Consider the following 13,644-nt stretch of genomic DNA (forward strand, 5'->3'; position numbering starts at 1 on the left):
CCAGCTGGTCAACCTGCCAAGTGGTGATGGTCGAAATGGAGCTGTCATGTGACTGGTTCATTGAATTACAAACATTTTCGTGGGAGTGTCAGCTGCCTGATTCCAGCAATCACTGTCCCTGCCTAGTCCAGGGAAGAAACCCAATAATAAAAGGGTCTTGTCTGGGATATCCTAGAAAACCCAAGTCCGATGGAGGTGGCAGGAAACATCCCCAGGCCCTGGCTCACCTGGGATCTTAAGGGAGCCGAGCCCAAGCTGGCTGTGCTGGGCCTGGCTACGGAGGACACTGTGCTCGCTGAAGGCTGGGTCTGCTGGGTGGGGGGTGCCTCAGTTTACCCAACATTGTCTGGGAAAGACAGCACACACCCACCTGGCAGACATGAGCACTCTGGGGCTAGGGAGGTGGTTTCCCACCCTACCCCCGGGGCCTGAGTTTGGTGGGCTTTTGCACATGTCCCGGGGCTGTCCACCCCCCCTTTCTGGAAGCCCACAGTAGCCCCAAACCTTCTAAAGAGTCCTTGTATCCCTGGGGACTTTGATAAGGGAAGAGGAGGGCTTGGCTTGCTCCAGGGACACTCCTTGCATGAATTCGACGTGTCCTTTCACACGAGAATCTCGTGAGTGTTCAGTGGTAGCTACAGAGCTTCCATGGGCTGCCCTGTCCACCCTTCCCGCCTGCTGTCTGCCCTCTCGGCTGGCCTCTCCACACAGTGTCAGCAGCCTGTCTTCTCTCTGATTCTGGTTGGGTTTGGTGGGGGAGGCACGACTGGGAGACTGGGGGGCAGAAACGGGAGTGAGGTTGGGTCCCCAGTCCCCCAGGTCGCCCAGCTGGGTTGGGAGTGGCTACGTTCCTTTAGAGAAGGCCCAGCTCTCTCTGGAGTCTGCATCTGCTCCCCCCTTGTCCCTGAGGCAGACGCGGTGCCCACTCCGCGGGCCCTGGGAGCCTCTCCTGCCCTTGCCCACACCTGGGAAACGCCCTTCATTAAACCCGCTTCCGTCTCTCAATTTGAGGGGTCACGTGTTTCCTCCGGGACCCTGAAGGGTACAGCTGGCCTGACTGGGCACTGCCAAGGGTGAGCAGGAGCAGAAAGCACCCTAAATTCCAGGACACAGCTCTTCAACCGCTTATTTGTGATCAAAGTGAGTCAACTTCCACCTCTGAGTCTTTGTTTTGAAACAGCGCTTGGCTGAGCACCTTCAATAACTGTCTGGAAAACGTGCCACAGAATTTCCATACGGAAAGATTTAAGGGCCCCAGAATCCTCATTTCATCATTTCCACCCACGCTGCCAGCCGAGTAGGGGTCCTGGGTCCTGGGCTGGGAGCAGACGTCCAGGGGCCCCTCAGCATCGGAGGCCTGGGGGCAAACTCCTTCCCCCATGAGAAATGGCTGTGAGGAGTCAGGTCTGGGAGCAGAGTGGGTCTGATCTACGGAAGCTGGGGGCCCAGGGGCCGTCCTCAGAGCCAGGATGCTGGAGGTGCCTCTGCTCCCAGGTGGGGTTCAAGGAGGAGCCTGAGGGTTGGCCCTAGAGAGGAGCCCCAGGCTAGAGGGAGAGAGACTGGAGCTACCTGGGGTCTCAGCCAGGCAGTCAGGCTGGAGCCAGGCTGGGCCCAGGACCCTCACCTGCAGGCCTGTGTCCCTGACAGAGCTGTAACAAAGCTGGAGGGCCACACAGCACCCAGTGACAGTCCTTCATTGTCCCCTTGGTGACAGTGCCTCATTCAGGACCAGTAAGGAGCAGGTAGCCTGAGACAGCTCTACATGGGACCTGTCAGACTCGGGGACCTAGGGGCAGGCCTGAGCCACCCTGACTCCCGCTACATGCTGGCAGGAGCCCATTGGGCACTGCCAATGCTCAGGAGGCTGCCTGGCAGTCAGCCACCAATGTGCCCAAGAGGCATCCCCGGAAATCCCTGCCCCAGGTTCCCAAGGCCCCACCCCATCCCACCATGGGCCTCCTGCTGGGGACATCCACTCTGATGAAGAGCCTCTGTATGGAAGTAAACCACCCACGAAATGGGAAACCCTGGCCAGAGCACACCCTCCTGCTCACCTCCCTGGAAGCCTTCGCTGACCTCCCCCAGCCCTGCGCAGGCAGGACCCCCTCTCCCGTCACCACAACCGATTCCTTCCTTCCAGTGTGTTGGTTGGGTGCTGCCCTCCTAGGGTGTGACACAGAAAAGCTGGGGGGAGTCCTCCTTTGTCCCCAGAAGCAGCCTTGGGAACAAGGTGCCAACATGCAGAGGTTGGGGGTAGGGGGCGGGCGAGCCAACAGCCCACCTGAGCTGGCTCGTGGGCCCTGGATCTGAGCCTTAGTCCTGGAGAGGATGGCTGCTGGCCGTGATCACACAGCTGGGGGCCAGGCCGCTCACCCTCCCCAGCAGCTTCAGTGTCCTGGCCACTCTGCGTCACCCCTCATTTGTGCAGCTTCCTCTGCAGGGCCAGCCCACTGAGCTCTCACAATGCTTCCCGGACACTCAGCTCCTCTTCTGAGGCCTCAGACACCCCTGTGGGCCCCTGCCGCTGGTCAGCTCAGAGTTGGTGTGGTGGCCGCGGAGACCAGGACCATGTCCCTCTGACGTCCCTGGTCGCCTGAGCCCAGCCCCAGCCAGGTGAACAAACAAGCAAAAATAAATGGGGGAACTTCCACGGGGGGTCAGCAGGTGGCCTCCAGGTGTGAGGAGGAGCCGAGGGGCAGCTCAGTGCTCCTGGGCGTGGCTGAAGGGCTGGGTCCACATGGACACGTCCAGAAAGACGGTGGAGGCGCAGTGGTAGAGCCAGAGGCGGGGCAGGGCACCGTGGCGGACCCAGGCATCCCGCCTAGGGTCGTAGGCCTCCATCTCCACGTGGTAGTCGCCGTCCATGCCCTGCCAGCGGCCGCCCGTCAGGTACAGCGTGTCGCCCAGCGGCACCAGCGCGCCATTCTCATGAAGGCTGTGCAGGGACTGCACCTGCGGACCGTCCGCCGTAAGTGGCCAGTGGGCGGCCAGAGGGTGGTGGTTAGGGGACATGCAGGGAGGATGCCAGCACCCCGCCCGGCGTCCCATCCAGGGCACCAGCACACCTGGGACCTGGGACCTCACGCCAGCTCCCTGTGACTCTCCTTCCCCCCAGGACCCCTCCTCTGCTTCCATGGGGCCCCCTCACCAGCCCACAGCCCGGGACGATGATTCCAGGCCCCGCTTGCTCTCTGGGACCCAAATCTGCTCATTTCTGGAAGCTGGGGTGGGGGGCAGGGAGGCCCAGGCCTGCAGCTGCCTCCCTGGGTGAGGTCTGGGCAGAGCCTCTGATTCTCAGCTGCTCCCCTAGAGGGGACAGACGTGGCCTCATCTCTGACAAACACCGCATGGGGACACTCGCCCAAGGGCCCTTCACACGGCCCCTGCACTCCTAGCCATGGCCCAGCGCCCCAGGAGTGCCCTGGGCAGGGGTGGGGCAGGGCCAGTGGCCTGCCCGAGGTCCAAGAGGGATGTGGGTGCTTCTGGAAGAGCCGGGGTGGGCAGGAAAGAGAGGTCCGCCTGTGGCCTGCACCCGAAGGCAGTAATGGGTGGCCCCCCGAGGCCTGGAGAGGTGAATGCAGCCGCATGACTGGGACCCCGCCCAGAGCAGTGGCTTGAGCCCAGGTCCAGCTGAGAGGGCCAGGAAGAAAGCCCCGCCTGGCAGGGCGCACCCCGCACCTGCTGTGCGGCCCTAATGGGGCCTCAGTCAGCTGGGCACTGACACCAGGGGACAGCTGTGGGCAGCGGGTCACAGAGGCCCTGTATGGCCCGGCCACACAGCCTTCTGGGGTGGCTGCAGGAAGCAGGGCCAGCTCCCTGGACCTCAGGGGACTGAGAATCTCACGGCAGGTGGGGAGGGCCCCAGGCATCCGATGACCGCTGAGGCCACTGTGGGCTCCCGGCAGGGTCCCTCCTCCAGAAGAAAGAGAGGTGCCCCCGAGGACCAGTCCCGAGATGCCCACCTCCACTCCCTGCCCTGGGCCAGTGGCAGAAGAGAGGGAGGCGCCAGGAAGCTGGCTGCTCCCACCCCACCCACAGCTCAGGAATCTGCTCCCCGGCTTGACCACCCGGGAGGGAAGACTCCCTCTTGGGCCTGGCCCACAGCTGTCGCTGAAGCACCCCCGGCTGAGGCTCGTTTTGCCCCAGGAGGACCGGGCGCCCCGTGCGGGGAACAGAGCACCCACAGTGGCCTGCAGCCCCCGGTCCTTGGCTCTCCCATCCTCAGGGGTCTCAGCCCAGGCTCTGCCCCCCCCCGTGGAGACACCCTGGTCCCGCTGTCCGCCCTGCTCTGCGGTGTCAGGGTCCCGGGGTGGGAGACACTGGGAGGCGAGGCTGCGGCCCACCTTCTGCCACAGGTTGGCCCCGGGGTCGTACACGTAGACCTTCTTGGTGTTGTCGCCGACCAGGTAGAGCGCCCCCTGCAGGGCGGCACAGCGAGGCGACGACAGGTACTTGGGCAGGAAGGGCGAGGCGATCACACTCCACGCCTCTGCGGGGACACGGGGTCTGAGCCCATCCCCACCAGGGGGCGGGGTGGGGCTCCCCCAAGGCGACACCCCCATCCGAGCCTGGGAGCGAGCCCCTTGCATGGGGCAGGGGCTCTGCAGCCCCCACCCGGCTGCCCCAGCCCCCAGCCTCGCTCCCTCTGCACGGGCGGGGGGCCGTGGGGGGCGGGGCAGGGGCCCTGAGAGCGCATCCTCGGGTCCCGGCGGGGCACCCCAGCCCGAGCGGGCACCCGAGCCCCCGCCCCGCCCCGCGCCTTTGCCGGGCGGCCCGCGCACCTGCGACCGGGTTGTAGCACTGCAGGGCCAGCGCGTTGTACTTGCAGGCGCTGGAGCCCACCACGTACAGGCGGCCCTGGCAGCCCGCCGCCGAGAAGTTGCTGACGTACTTGAGGGCGGGGCTCACGGGCGTCCAGGCGTCGGTGTAGGGGTCGTAGCTCTCCACCTCCACCACGTCCAGCGTGGTGCCTGCGGGGGCGGGGCTGCTGCAGGGCGGGGCGGGGCCAGGGCGGCAGGGGGCGGGGCAGGGCTGCGGGGCGGGGCCAGGACTGAGGGGCGGGGCCAGGGCCACAGGGGGCAGGGCTGCGGGGAGGGGCGGGATCAGGGACACAGGGGGCGGGGCAGGGCTGCGGGGCGGGGCCAGGGTTGCAGGGGCGGGGCCAGGGCGGCAGGGGGCGGGGCAGGGCTGCGGGGCGGGGCCAGGGTTGCAGGGGCGGGGCCAGGGCCGCAGGGGGCGGTGCTGTGCTGCAGGGCGGGGCAGTGCGGCAGGGGCGGGGCCAGGGCTGCGGGGCGGGGCCAGGGCGGCAGGGGGCAGGGCTGCGGGAGGGGCGGGGCCAGGGCTGCGGGGGCGGGATCATGGCCACAGGGGGCGGGGCCAGGGCCACAGGGGGCGGGCAGTGCGGCAGGGGCGGGGCCAGGGTTGCAGGGGCGGGGCCGCAGGGGCGGGGCCAAGGGAGGTTCCGGAAGGCGCTGGGCCGGGCTTTGCAGAGCGGCGGGGATCACACTAGGTGCCCCCGGAAGCGAAGGTAGTGGGGGACACGGCCTCACCAGACAGGTGCGTCACCCCCATTTCAGAGGGAAGCGAGGCGAGGGCGTTTGCCCGAGGTCACGTGGCCAAGGGCGGTGCCGGGGTGGCTCCGTGCGCAGGGCTCCGGCTCCGGAGAGCTGATGGGGCCTCGCAGTGAAGCCCGGGTGCTCCCACCCCATCAGCCGAGCAAACGGAGGGGTGCTGGTGGGACCCCCAGGAGCCGGCCCCCAGGCCTCTCACACGCGGGGGGACGTCAGTACTGGCCGAGCTGTAGCCCCCCCTGCTGCGCCCCGGGGGAGCCCGGAGGCGGTGACGACAGGGCCCTGCCCTGGGCGGCAGGGCACCCTGGGGAGCCCAGTTCCTCGGGCTCAGGACCTGCACATACCCTCTGCTGAGCTCAGCACAACCACTGAGGGCCATTGGGAGTGGCCTTGGGGCCGGTGGTCCCCGACAGAGCCCTGGGGGAACTTGCTGGGCACATGCGGTTCATCTTTCAAACTTCATCCAACCACTCCCGTGCCTGGGGCGATTCTGACAGCTCTGGGTGGAAGGGAAGGTGGTCTCCCGGGCTCAGGCTGGGGCGTGGTGGGGCAGAGGTGACCACCAAGAGACCCATCGTGGGTCCCCTCACCCCGGGGACTGCACTGAGGAAGGGACCCCCAGCTGAGGCCGGAGCCCAAGGTCCTGGGGTGGGAGTGGCTCTCTGCTGGCAACTCCAGGCCTCAGCTCCCCAAGGGTCTCCTACCGGGGACTGACTCACTGTCCCGTGTCCCGTGTCCCCAGAGTGCATCAGAGTCACAGGCTGACTACCGCATGCTTGAGCCTGGTTCCAGGGTGTCCGGGTGGCACAGCCCCCCTGTGAGCTCTGATGGCCTGCCCGGCCGGGAGCCCTGGCGTGGGTCCTGTTTACCCCAGACAGTGAGCTCCTGAAGGCAGGACCGGGGGCTGGGGGCAGCGCACCTGTGGTCCCTGGGGCCAGTGTGGGGGCTCTCTGGTCCCCGGTGAGGGCATGGGGGTGGGGAGCCACTGTCACAGGATTGAGAGACCCCCAGGCTGCAGAGAGGTGGGGAGGGGGCTCAGAGGAGCAGGAGGCAGCCTGGGAATGGAGGAGAGAGTGGCCTTACCGCCAATGACGTAGATCTCCCCGTTGAGCGCCGCGCTGGCGTGGTTGGTGCGGGCCTTCAGCATGGGCGCCACCAACTTCCAGGCTGCCTCCTTCATTGGGAAGCACCAGGCCTGGGTGGTTGACCAGGTGTCCGTCTTGGTGCCCCTTGAGCCACCTGCAGGGAGAGGTTCTGTCTGCTTGGGCACCCATCGGCCTGGGGTCTCTGAGCCAGAGGGACTAGGCACCAAGGGTCCTGCTCCCTTCTCCCCAGGCCAGGCCTCCATGCTGCCTTGCTGAGGTCCCATGGTGGGTGGGACCTCAGTGGCACAGTCTAGCTGGGTGGCTTGGACAGGTCCCTCTGTGCCCCACAAGTAAAGGGCACGAGATCAGTGGTTTCAAAACTTCATCCATGGGAGCTCTTTCCCAACCACACCTTACACAGACCCCCAGCTTCTGAGACATAAGAGGGCAGAGGGACCCCTCCCGCCATCACACAGCTCTGTATGGGGGCCCCTGGCTGCAGGAGCGTGGCAAGGCCACCGGGCTCCACGTCAGTGACTGTGCCCTGTGCCCATGTGTGATCCTGTAGATTTTAAATTTCCTTGTTTTCACACCATGGAAAGCTCTGGAAGAGTCTTGGCTAAACTGTGGGATCCTGCTAAGTGAAGGGGGTGCCCCAGTGCCCACCTGTGACGTAGACGCTGTTGTTCAGCGCGGCCAGGGAGAAGCCCCACTTGTGGAAGTCAGGGAAGTTGGGGAGCGGCGTCCACCTCTCTGGTGGAGGAGAGAGGCCGGGGTCAGCGTGCAGAACCACTGTTGGGCCTCCACCCCTCAGCACCTCTCTACTCAGTGGGTGCAGAGAAGTCCCTCACCAGCGACAGGGCAAGGGGGGCTCAGCCACTGCAGCAGTGGGGGCTACCCCCGCGGGTGCGGTCCGAGGTGGCCCTGGGTGCTCCGTGTGCACTGCCAGGCCCACCTGGCTCCTGGTGGCCCCTCGGAGCCTGGCACCCAGACTGGACACAGGATGACCCCAGGTGAGCGGAGAGGCCGCCCCGGCTCTAGAGGCTGCTCTCCCACAACCCTTCAGGTGACCTCACTGACCCCAAATGGACCTTTTTGGTCTGGTCCCACCTCAGTCAGTGGGGTGATGGGTTAAGAGGCCTAGTGGGTTATAACAGAAACGTCATTCATTCACTTGTTCCTCCTGCACTCATCCTGGGCACCTGTGTGCTCACGTGAGCCAGGGGTGTGCAGGGACCAGATGTGGGCCTGCAGCAGGCAGAGTGGTCCCCAACCAACTCTCATGCACCAGGTGTGTGGCCTGGGACAGCCTGGGCCTCAGTTTCTTCGTCTGTGGAATAGGGGTAATCCCACCTCCCAGGGATGTGTGGGGACCACGTGAGAGGACGTGTGTGTCACACAGCAACTGCTCAGCCAAAGGTGGCTTTTAGGGCAGAGGGAGGCACCCACATCAGACCTGCCTTCATGGAGCTACACGAGTAAACTGAGGCAAGGAATGGTTGAGAAAATGCTTTGAGAAAATCAAAATGAGACAAAGGTAGGGGAAGTTAAGTCCTGTAAGAGCACACATTTGGGGTTTTGTGGAAGGCTGTGGGAGAGATGCAGCCTTGGGCACGTCCCTTGGGAAGGTCTGTTTGTTGTTGACTGGGAACTCCGGGCCTTGCTCTGCCCTCCTGACTCATGTTTGTGCCACCCCAGGGTAGGGATTGCCCAGCAGTCAGTCACCAGGCCCTGGCCAGCCAGCGCCCCCCTGTCACCCTCCCAGCGGAATCTAAGGGACAGCTGTTCCTGGGTGGAGCCAGCTGAGCTCATCTCCTGATGTCAGGCCTGAAATCCCCTCGTCAGCCCTTGACCTGGGACAGCTGGCCCCGAGCCACCAGCCACTGACGCCATGGGGGTGGCTGGCCACCTGCCTGGCAGTGCCAGGACACCAGCCAGCCTGCATCAGTGCTGCCCAAAGAGCTGCCCGGGGCCAACTTGCTGACCCCCCGGCTGGCAGGAGAGGTGCATCCAAAGGGCAGAGCTGGCCTGTGGCCGTTGGCTCCTCATTTCAATTCTAGGAGGAGCCCATTTCACAGATGAGGAACTGAGGCACAGGGAGGTAATGTGACTGCTCGAAGGCTGGAATTAGAATCCCATTCAGGCTGATCCAGAACCTGAGCTCTCCCCGCCAGGCTGCCTGCAACCCACCCTGAGGCCATGGTTTCTTTGGCCCACAGGGCAGGGGGCACTGAGAGGAAGCAGCCACCAGGCCGCCCACCCCACACGGTTGGTCTGGGCAGCAGAACCCTTTACTAGGGTCCCCATGGCCTAAAGGACAAGCCCGAGGGCTGTGGCTGGAGTTAGAGGGGACCACAGAGCCCCCACTGTCAGCTTTCCCTCCCCCAGGCACCCCTACAGCCCCTGAGGCCCAGGGACACCCAGGATGGGCCTGTTCTCTGTGCACTTCACAGTGGCTCCTTTCGGGTGGCAGGGACCGTGGGTGGCAATCTGGATGCCCTGGTACTCACTGGCTTTGGTGTTGTAGAAAGCGAAGTTCCCCAGGTGAGGGTCAGGCTCCTCGGCACCCTCCTCTTCCTCCAGGGCCCGCCCGCCCACCACCACCAGCACCTCCTCCAGCTGCTGCGGCCGGGGCAGGGCCGGCGGGGCCTGTGGCAGGGAGGGCTGCGGTCAGAGGGGGGGACAATGGCTGTCTCCCGGCTCCCTGTACACCCTGTCCCCCCACTTATGCCCAGGGCCCCGGCACTGGCAGGCCTCGGCCGTGTTTTCTGAGACAGGTAGTGGCCTTGACATTTGAGGATATCTGTGGGTCCACAAGTGTGCTTCCGTGTCGGTGCACATGTGTAAGGTTCAGCGTGTGTCCGTGTGTGTGCATGTGCATATGCGCACGTATGTGGCGATAGCATCAAAGCTCAGAACAGCGAGAGGCAGGGCAGCCGCCCCGTGTGCCCTGAGCGTGAGCACTGCCCTTCTCCAGTAGCCACCACACGCCTGTCAGGTGTGCCTGCACCCACCTTCGGAACTGGTCCCCAGGCACTGTCCCCGAGCCCCACATAAGCCTCCCCTGCACCTGGGAGCCCTGCTCTCCTGGGCCCGATGTACATACCCAGCTCTGATGGTCCTGGCCAGTGGGAAATGCTGGAATGATCCCACCCTGGTTGGTAAGTGGCCACTGTCCAGAGCTCCCAGGACCCAGGGGTCCCACTGCCTCTCTGGCCCCGTACCTCCCACCAGCAATGACAAGGTGACTGCCTAATGGGGCAGGGCCCCCAGCTGGCCCCACCACGAGGCCGGCCCTTTGTGCCTGGCCATTCGGGCCACCACTCACCCCATCCCTAGCCTGAGTCATGTTTTTGTCCCCACACTTGGCTGCTGAGACATCCTCTGGAGCAAGGCCCTGAGCAAGCAGCAGGTGGGCTTGTTGGCTCCTGGTCCCAGCCATACCTTGGCCTGTCCCTTTATCAGGACTGCCCTGCCCGCTGGGCCCACTGCCAGCACAGATAAAACACCGCACCCCATAAAAGCTCGAGCAGCTTCCTAAGGGGCAGGTGGTGGCCGGCTGCCCTGCCTGACTGTGTTCCTTGCCCGTGAGCAAGCTGGGCCGTCTTCTCTGATTGCCCTCCCTCCTGCTGAGCTCCTGTGCCTACCTCTGAGGCCCAGCTCAGATGCTGCCCCCTTCAGAGGGCCCTTCCTGACTGCCCACCTGGCTAAGGGCGCCGCTGGCCCAGCGCTGGCCTTTCTCATGCTCCCCTACGTCTGTTTCCGGGTGTGTCCTCCGGAGCTGTGGGCTCCTTCAGGACAGGGGTAGGGACAGGGATCACATCTTGCACACACAGGGGCACAGTCTGTACTGGGGGTGAAGGGTGTAGTCTCCGTCCCCGTGCAGGTGGAGCGTCTGAGCTCCCTGCCCCTGCTCCCGCCGCCCCACTCACCCCATCCTGGCCCCGGGACAGGGCCGCCTGACAGGCCTCCGACTGCAGGATCAGCGGCTCGGTGGCCAGCAGCTGCTGCACGCAGGGCCTAGGCACCGCCTCCAGGCGCACCAGGCCCAGCAGCTCGGGCAGGTGCGTGGCCCGGGCCTGGGCGTCGTGGCGCACCCAGCGCAGCAGGGCCTCTAGCCGGCTCTGCTCCGGCTGCACCTGCAGCAGGTCGCTGGCCAGGCAGGCGGCCAGCCGGTCTCGGGGCAGCTGCAGGAACTCGTCCTCCCGCGCCACGGCCTCGAAGTTCTCCCGCAGAAAGGCCCAGGCCTTGGTGGCCACGCCCAGCAGCCCCTGCTGCTCCCCGAACTCGCAGATGCCCAGGCAGTTGGTGGCGTCCAGCTGCTGCTGCAGGTAGCGGCCGCAGGCCTTCTGCACGGCGGGGAAGTGCAGGCGCGCGGCCGTGCGCGTCAGCGCCTCCACGTTGGCCTGGGTGATGGTCAGCCTGCCCGTGTACACGAAGTCCACCAGCTGCCCCACCACGGCGGCCTCCACGTCCCACAGCTCCACGCGCGCCGAGAAGCTCTCGGCAAAGTCGCCCGCGAACATGGCGTGGAAGTAGGGGCTGCTGAGCGCCAGGAGGCCGCGGTGGCAGGGCAGCTCCTGGCCGCCCACCAGCAGCGTGACGTCGGCCAGCTTGGGCTGGGAGCGCAGCCTCTGCAGCCCGTCCAGCATGTCCTGGGCGTGGGAGGGCAGGTGGAAGTCCAGGTCGTCCACGTTCTGCACCATGACTGCGGAGCCCACACGGCGGGCCCCAGGAGAGACTCCTGGGGGAGGGGGGAGCAGGCTCAGCTGGGGCGGGGGTCCCCTTGGCACCAGTCCCTCCCACCCCTGAGCAAGCCTTGGCTGGGCACCCATGGCTTCCTCTGCTCCCAGATCCGCCACTGCTGGGAGGGTGCTGGGACAGCTGAGAGGGTTCCTGCCCCACCGTCCTGGTCACAAGGAGCCTAGGCCTGCGTGACCCTGCTGGTGTCTACGGCCCCAGTCTCCTCCACAGCTGGCTGAGAGGCCGGTGGTGATGGGGGTGGTGCTCACAGCCTCCCCAGAAGCTCGAGCCGACGGTGCTCCTGCGCCCCTGGCCGCGTCCCAGGGGGGCCCATGGCCTCGCCATGCACACAACCCTCTGATGCGCGTGCTCTCTGAGTCCCTTTACAGGTGGGAAAACCAAGGCACAAAACGCTCTAGTAGCACTTGTGCAAGGTCACACAGCAGGAAGTGGGGGAGCCAGGCTGGGGACCCCTGCTGAACTCCCGGGTGTCCATGTCCCCGGGTGCAAGCTAAGGGAAACTTTCTGGAGAGGGATTTCGCGTCCCAGTGCGCATGTCGTCTGACTCATCAAGTCCACTTCCGGGCTTATTAGTTACGTGCACGTTGACTTATGTTCTTCTGATATTTTACTCTAACAAAGCCTCCCCGCAGAAAGAACCGGGCTTCATGGAGGTTTTCACCCCGAGTTTCCCACGGCTGTGAGGAGCTGCACCCCAGAGACAGTCTGTCCAGCAGGGGGCGTCTCCCTGAGCCGGCAGCACGTCCCAGGGGACAAAGCCCCAGAAAGAGAAGCGTGAACGATAGAGGCCCAGGGGTGGGGAGGCCTTGCTGGGCTGTGATGCAGGTGCCGGTGGCGGGAGCTGACGGCCCCTCCCCTACCCCACTGGTGCCCATTCCCGTTTTATAGAGCAGGAATGGAGCCAGGGAACCCACCTGGGGGCTTGAGAACCTGCCTGGGCTCGTGCCGGGCAGGACCAACCGGTCAGTGGGCCCGGCAAGTGTCCACCCTACCTGACCCCCTCCCAGGGAGGCCCCCTGGCCGGTGATGGCGGCTCTGCCCTCCGAAGCTCCAAGCTTGGGTTGGCAGGAGATTAGCGAGTCAGCCACCGCCCCCAGGCCTTGCATTCCGGTCATTGCTGAGTTCCCTTTGGCCCACTGCTGCCAGGACAGGCGCCAGGGGCCGGAATGCCCAGCCACAATTCCCACACCTGCCACGCTGCAGTCCCAGCTCAGGGCGGGCTTCTGGAGGGTCCCAGAGCCTCACCCCGGTTCCTGTCCCCGGCCAGGTGTGAGGAGGGCTGAGCAGGCAGGACAGCAAAGGAAGGGCCTTAATCCAGCTCCGGCCGGACGCTGGGTGCCGCGGCCCTGGCTGCAGTCAGGGTGTGGGGCAGCCTCCTCCTGGCCCAAGGAAGGCTGGCCTGCTGAGTCCCTACCACCCTGAGGGTGGGCTTGACCACGGTCCCCGGTCTCTCTCCAAAGTACCCAGCACTGTGATCTCCGAGCCCACAGGGTGTCCCACTGTAACCCACTCTCTCCCAGTCCCCCCCACTCCCTCCCGTCTGGCCCTCTCCAGAGCCCCCTGGACCTACCTCTCAGTGGGCCCCTGCACCCCGTTGCTGAGGACTCAGACTGGAGGACAGGACTGGCCAGCTGGCCGAGGGGGCCAGGAGGGCCGGGTGACCACGTGGGGCTGAAAGGGTATTTTTAGCCTCTGCACTGGGAGGGAGGGCTGGCGGTGAGGGATGGGCCGGTGGGGGAAGGAGGTCAGTGTCGTCTCCTGCTGGGCTGTCCATTCTGAAAGTGTCCATGAGCCACATCACAGCAGGAAGGCCAAGGCCTCTGGGACCAGGGGCCAGACACATTCCAGGATCGGGTGAGTCTGGGCTTCACCCCTCCCTGCGGGCTAACTGGGGGGTGCGGCTTCCCCTCTGCTTCCTCCTCTGGGAGGGGGGACGATGGAGCCTGTGCTGGGGACTCAGGAGGGTGCCCAGGGGCCCAGCTCCGCCCAACAGGCACTAGCTTCTCTGTGGTCACTGACAGGCACCCATGCGGCCTCTGGATCTTCTGCCATGTGGGACGAGGTGCCACCACGAAGAGATGCAGTTGGTCAGCAAAGGCTTCCACAACTTGGGGTCCCCGGGGCAGCGGGGCAGTCTTGGTGGCGAAGGGGGTGCCCAGAGAGGTGAGCAGGCATCCGAAGTGCCCTGTCCAGGCTGGTGGCGGGGATGTGGGATCCTGAGCCCT

General features: G+C 65.4%; 1 protein-coding gene across 1 annotated transcript; it reads right to left on the reverse strand.

Moving 5' to 3' along the window:
* Positions 1-1,257: 1,257 nt before the first annotated feature.
* KLHL30 (kelch like family member 30) lies at positions 1,258-13,051 on the reverse strand. The gene is made up of 8 exons (XM_087819348.1): positions 12,990-13,051; positions 10,588-11,399; positions 9,166-9,304; positions 7,322-7,408; positions 6,654-6,809; positions 4,782-4,970; positions 4,344-4,489; positions 1,258-2,952 (listed from the first exon to the last, which is right to left on the reverse strand). Exons 2-8 carry the CDS (start codon positions 11,359-11,361, stop codon positions 2,701-2,703), a joined length of 1,743 nt encoding a protein of 580 aa, XP_087675474.1. The 5' UTR covers positions 11,362-11,399; positions 12,990-13,051; the 3' UTR covers positions 1,258-2,700.
* Positions 13,052-13,644: the final 593 nt, after the last annotated feature.

This window comes from Miniopterus natalensis, chromosome 8 (genome assembly GCF_054644295.1).
Source record: "Miniopterus natalensis isolate mMinNat1 chromosome 8, mMinNat1.hap1, whole genome shotgun sequence".
Classification (NCBI taxonomy): domain Eukaryota; kingdom Metazoa; phylum Chordata; class Mammalia; order Chiroptera; family Miniopteridae; genus Miniopterus; species Miniopterus natalensis.

Bases quoted from the DNA above. Each gene is read 5' to 3' on its own strand.
- KLHL30 (XM_087819348.1), bottom strand. From the start codon at position 11,361: ATGGTGCAGAACGTGGACGACCTGGACTTCCACCTGCCCTCCCACGCC. The intron at 4,490-4,781 runs GTGCGCGGGCCG...GTGTCCCCGCAG, and splicing joins GTGCTACAACCCGGTCGCAG to AGGCGTGGAGTGTGATCGCC. The intron at 2,953-4,343 runs GTGGGCCGCAGC...GACGGTCCGCAG, and splicing joins GGGCCAACCTGTGGCAGAAG to GTGCAGTCCCTGCACAGCCT.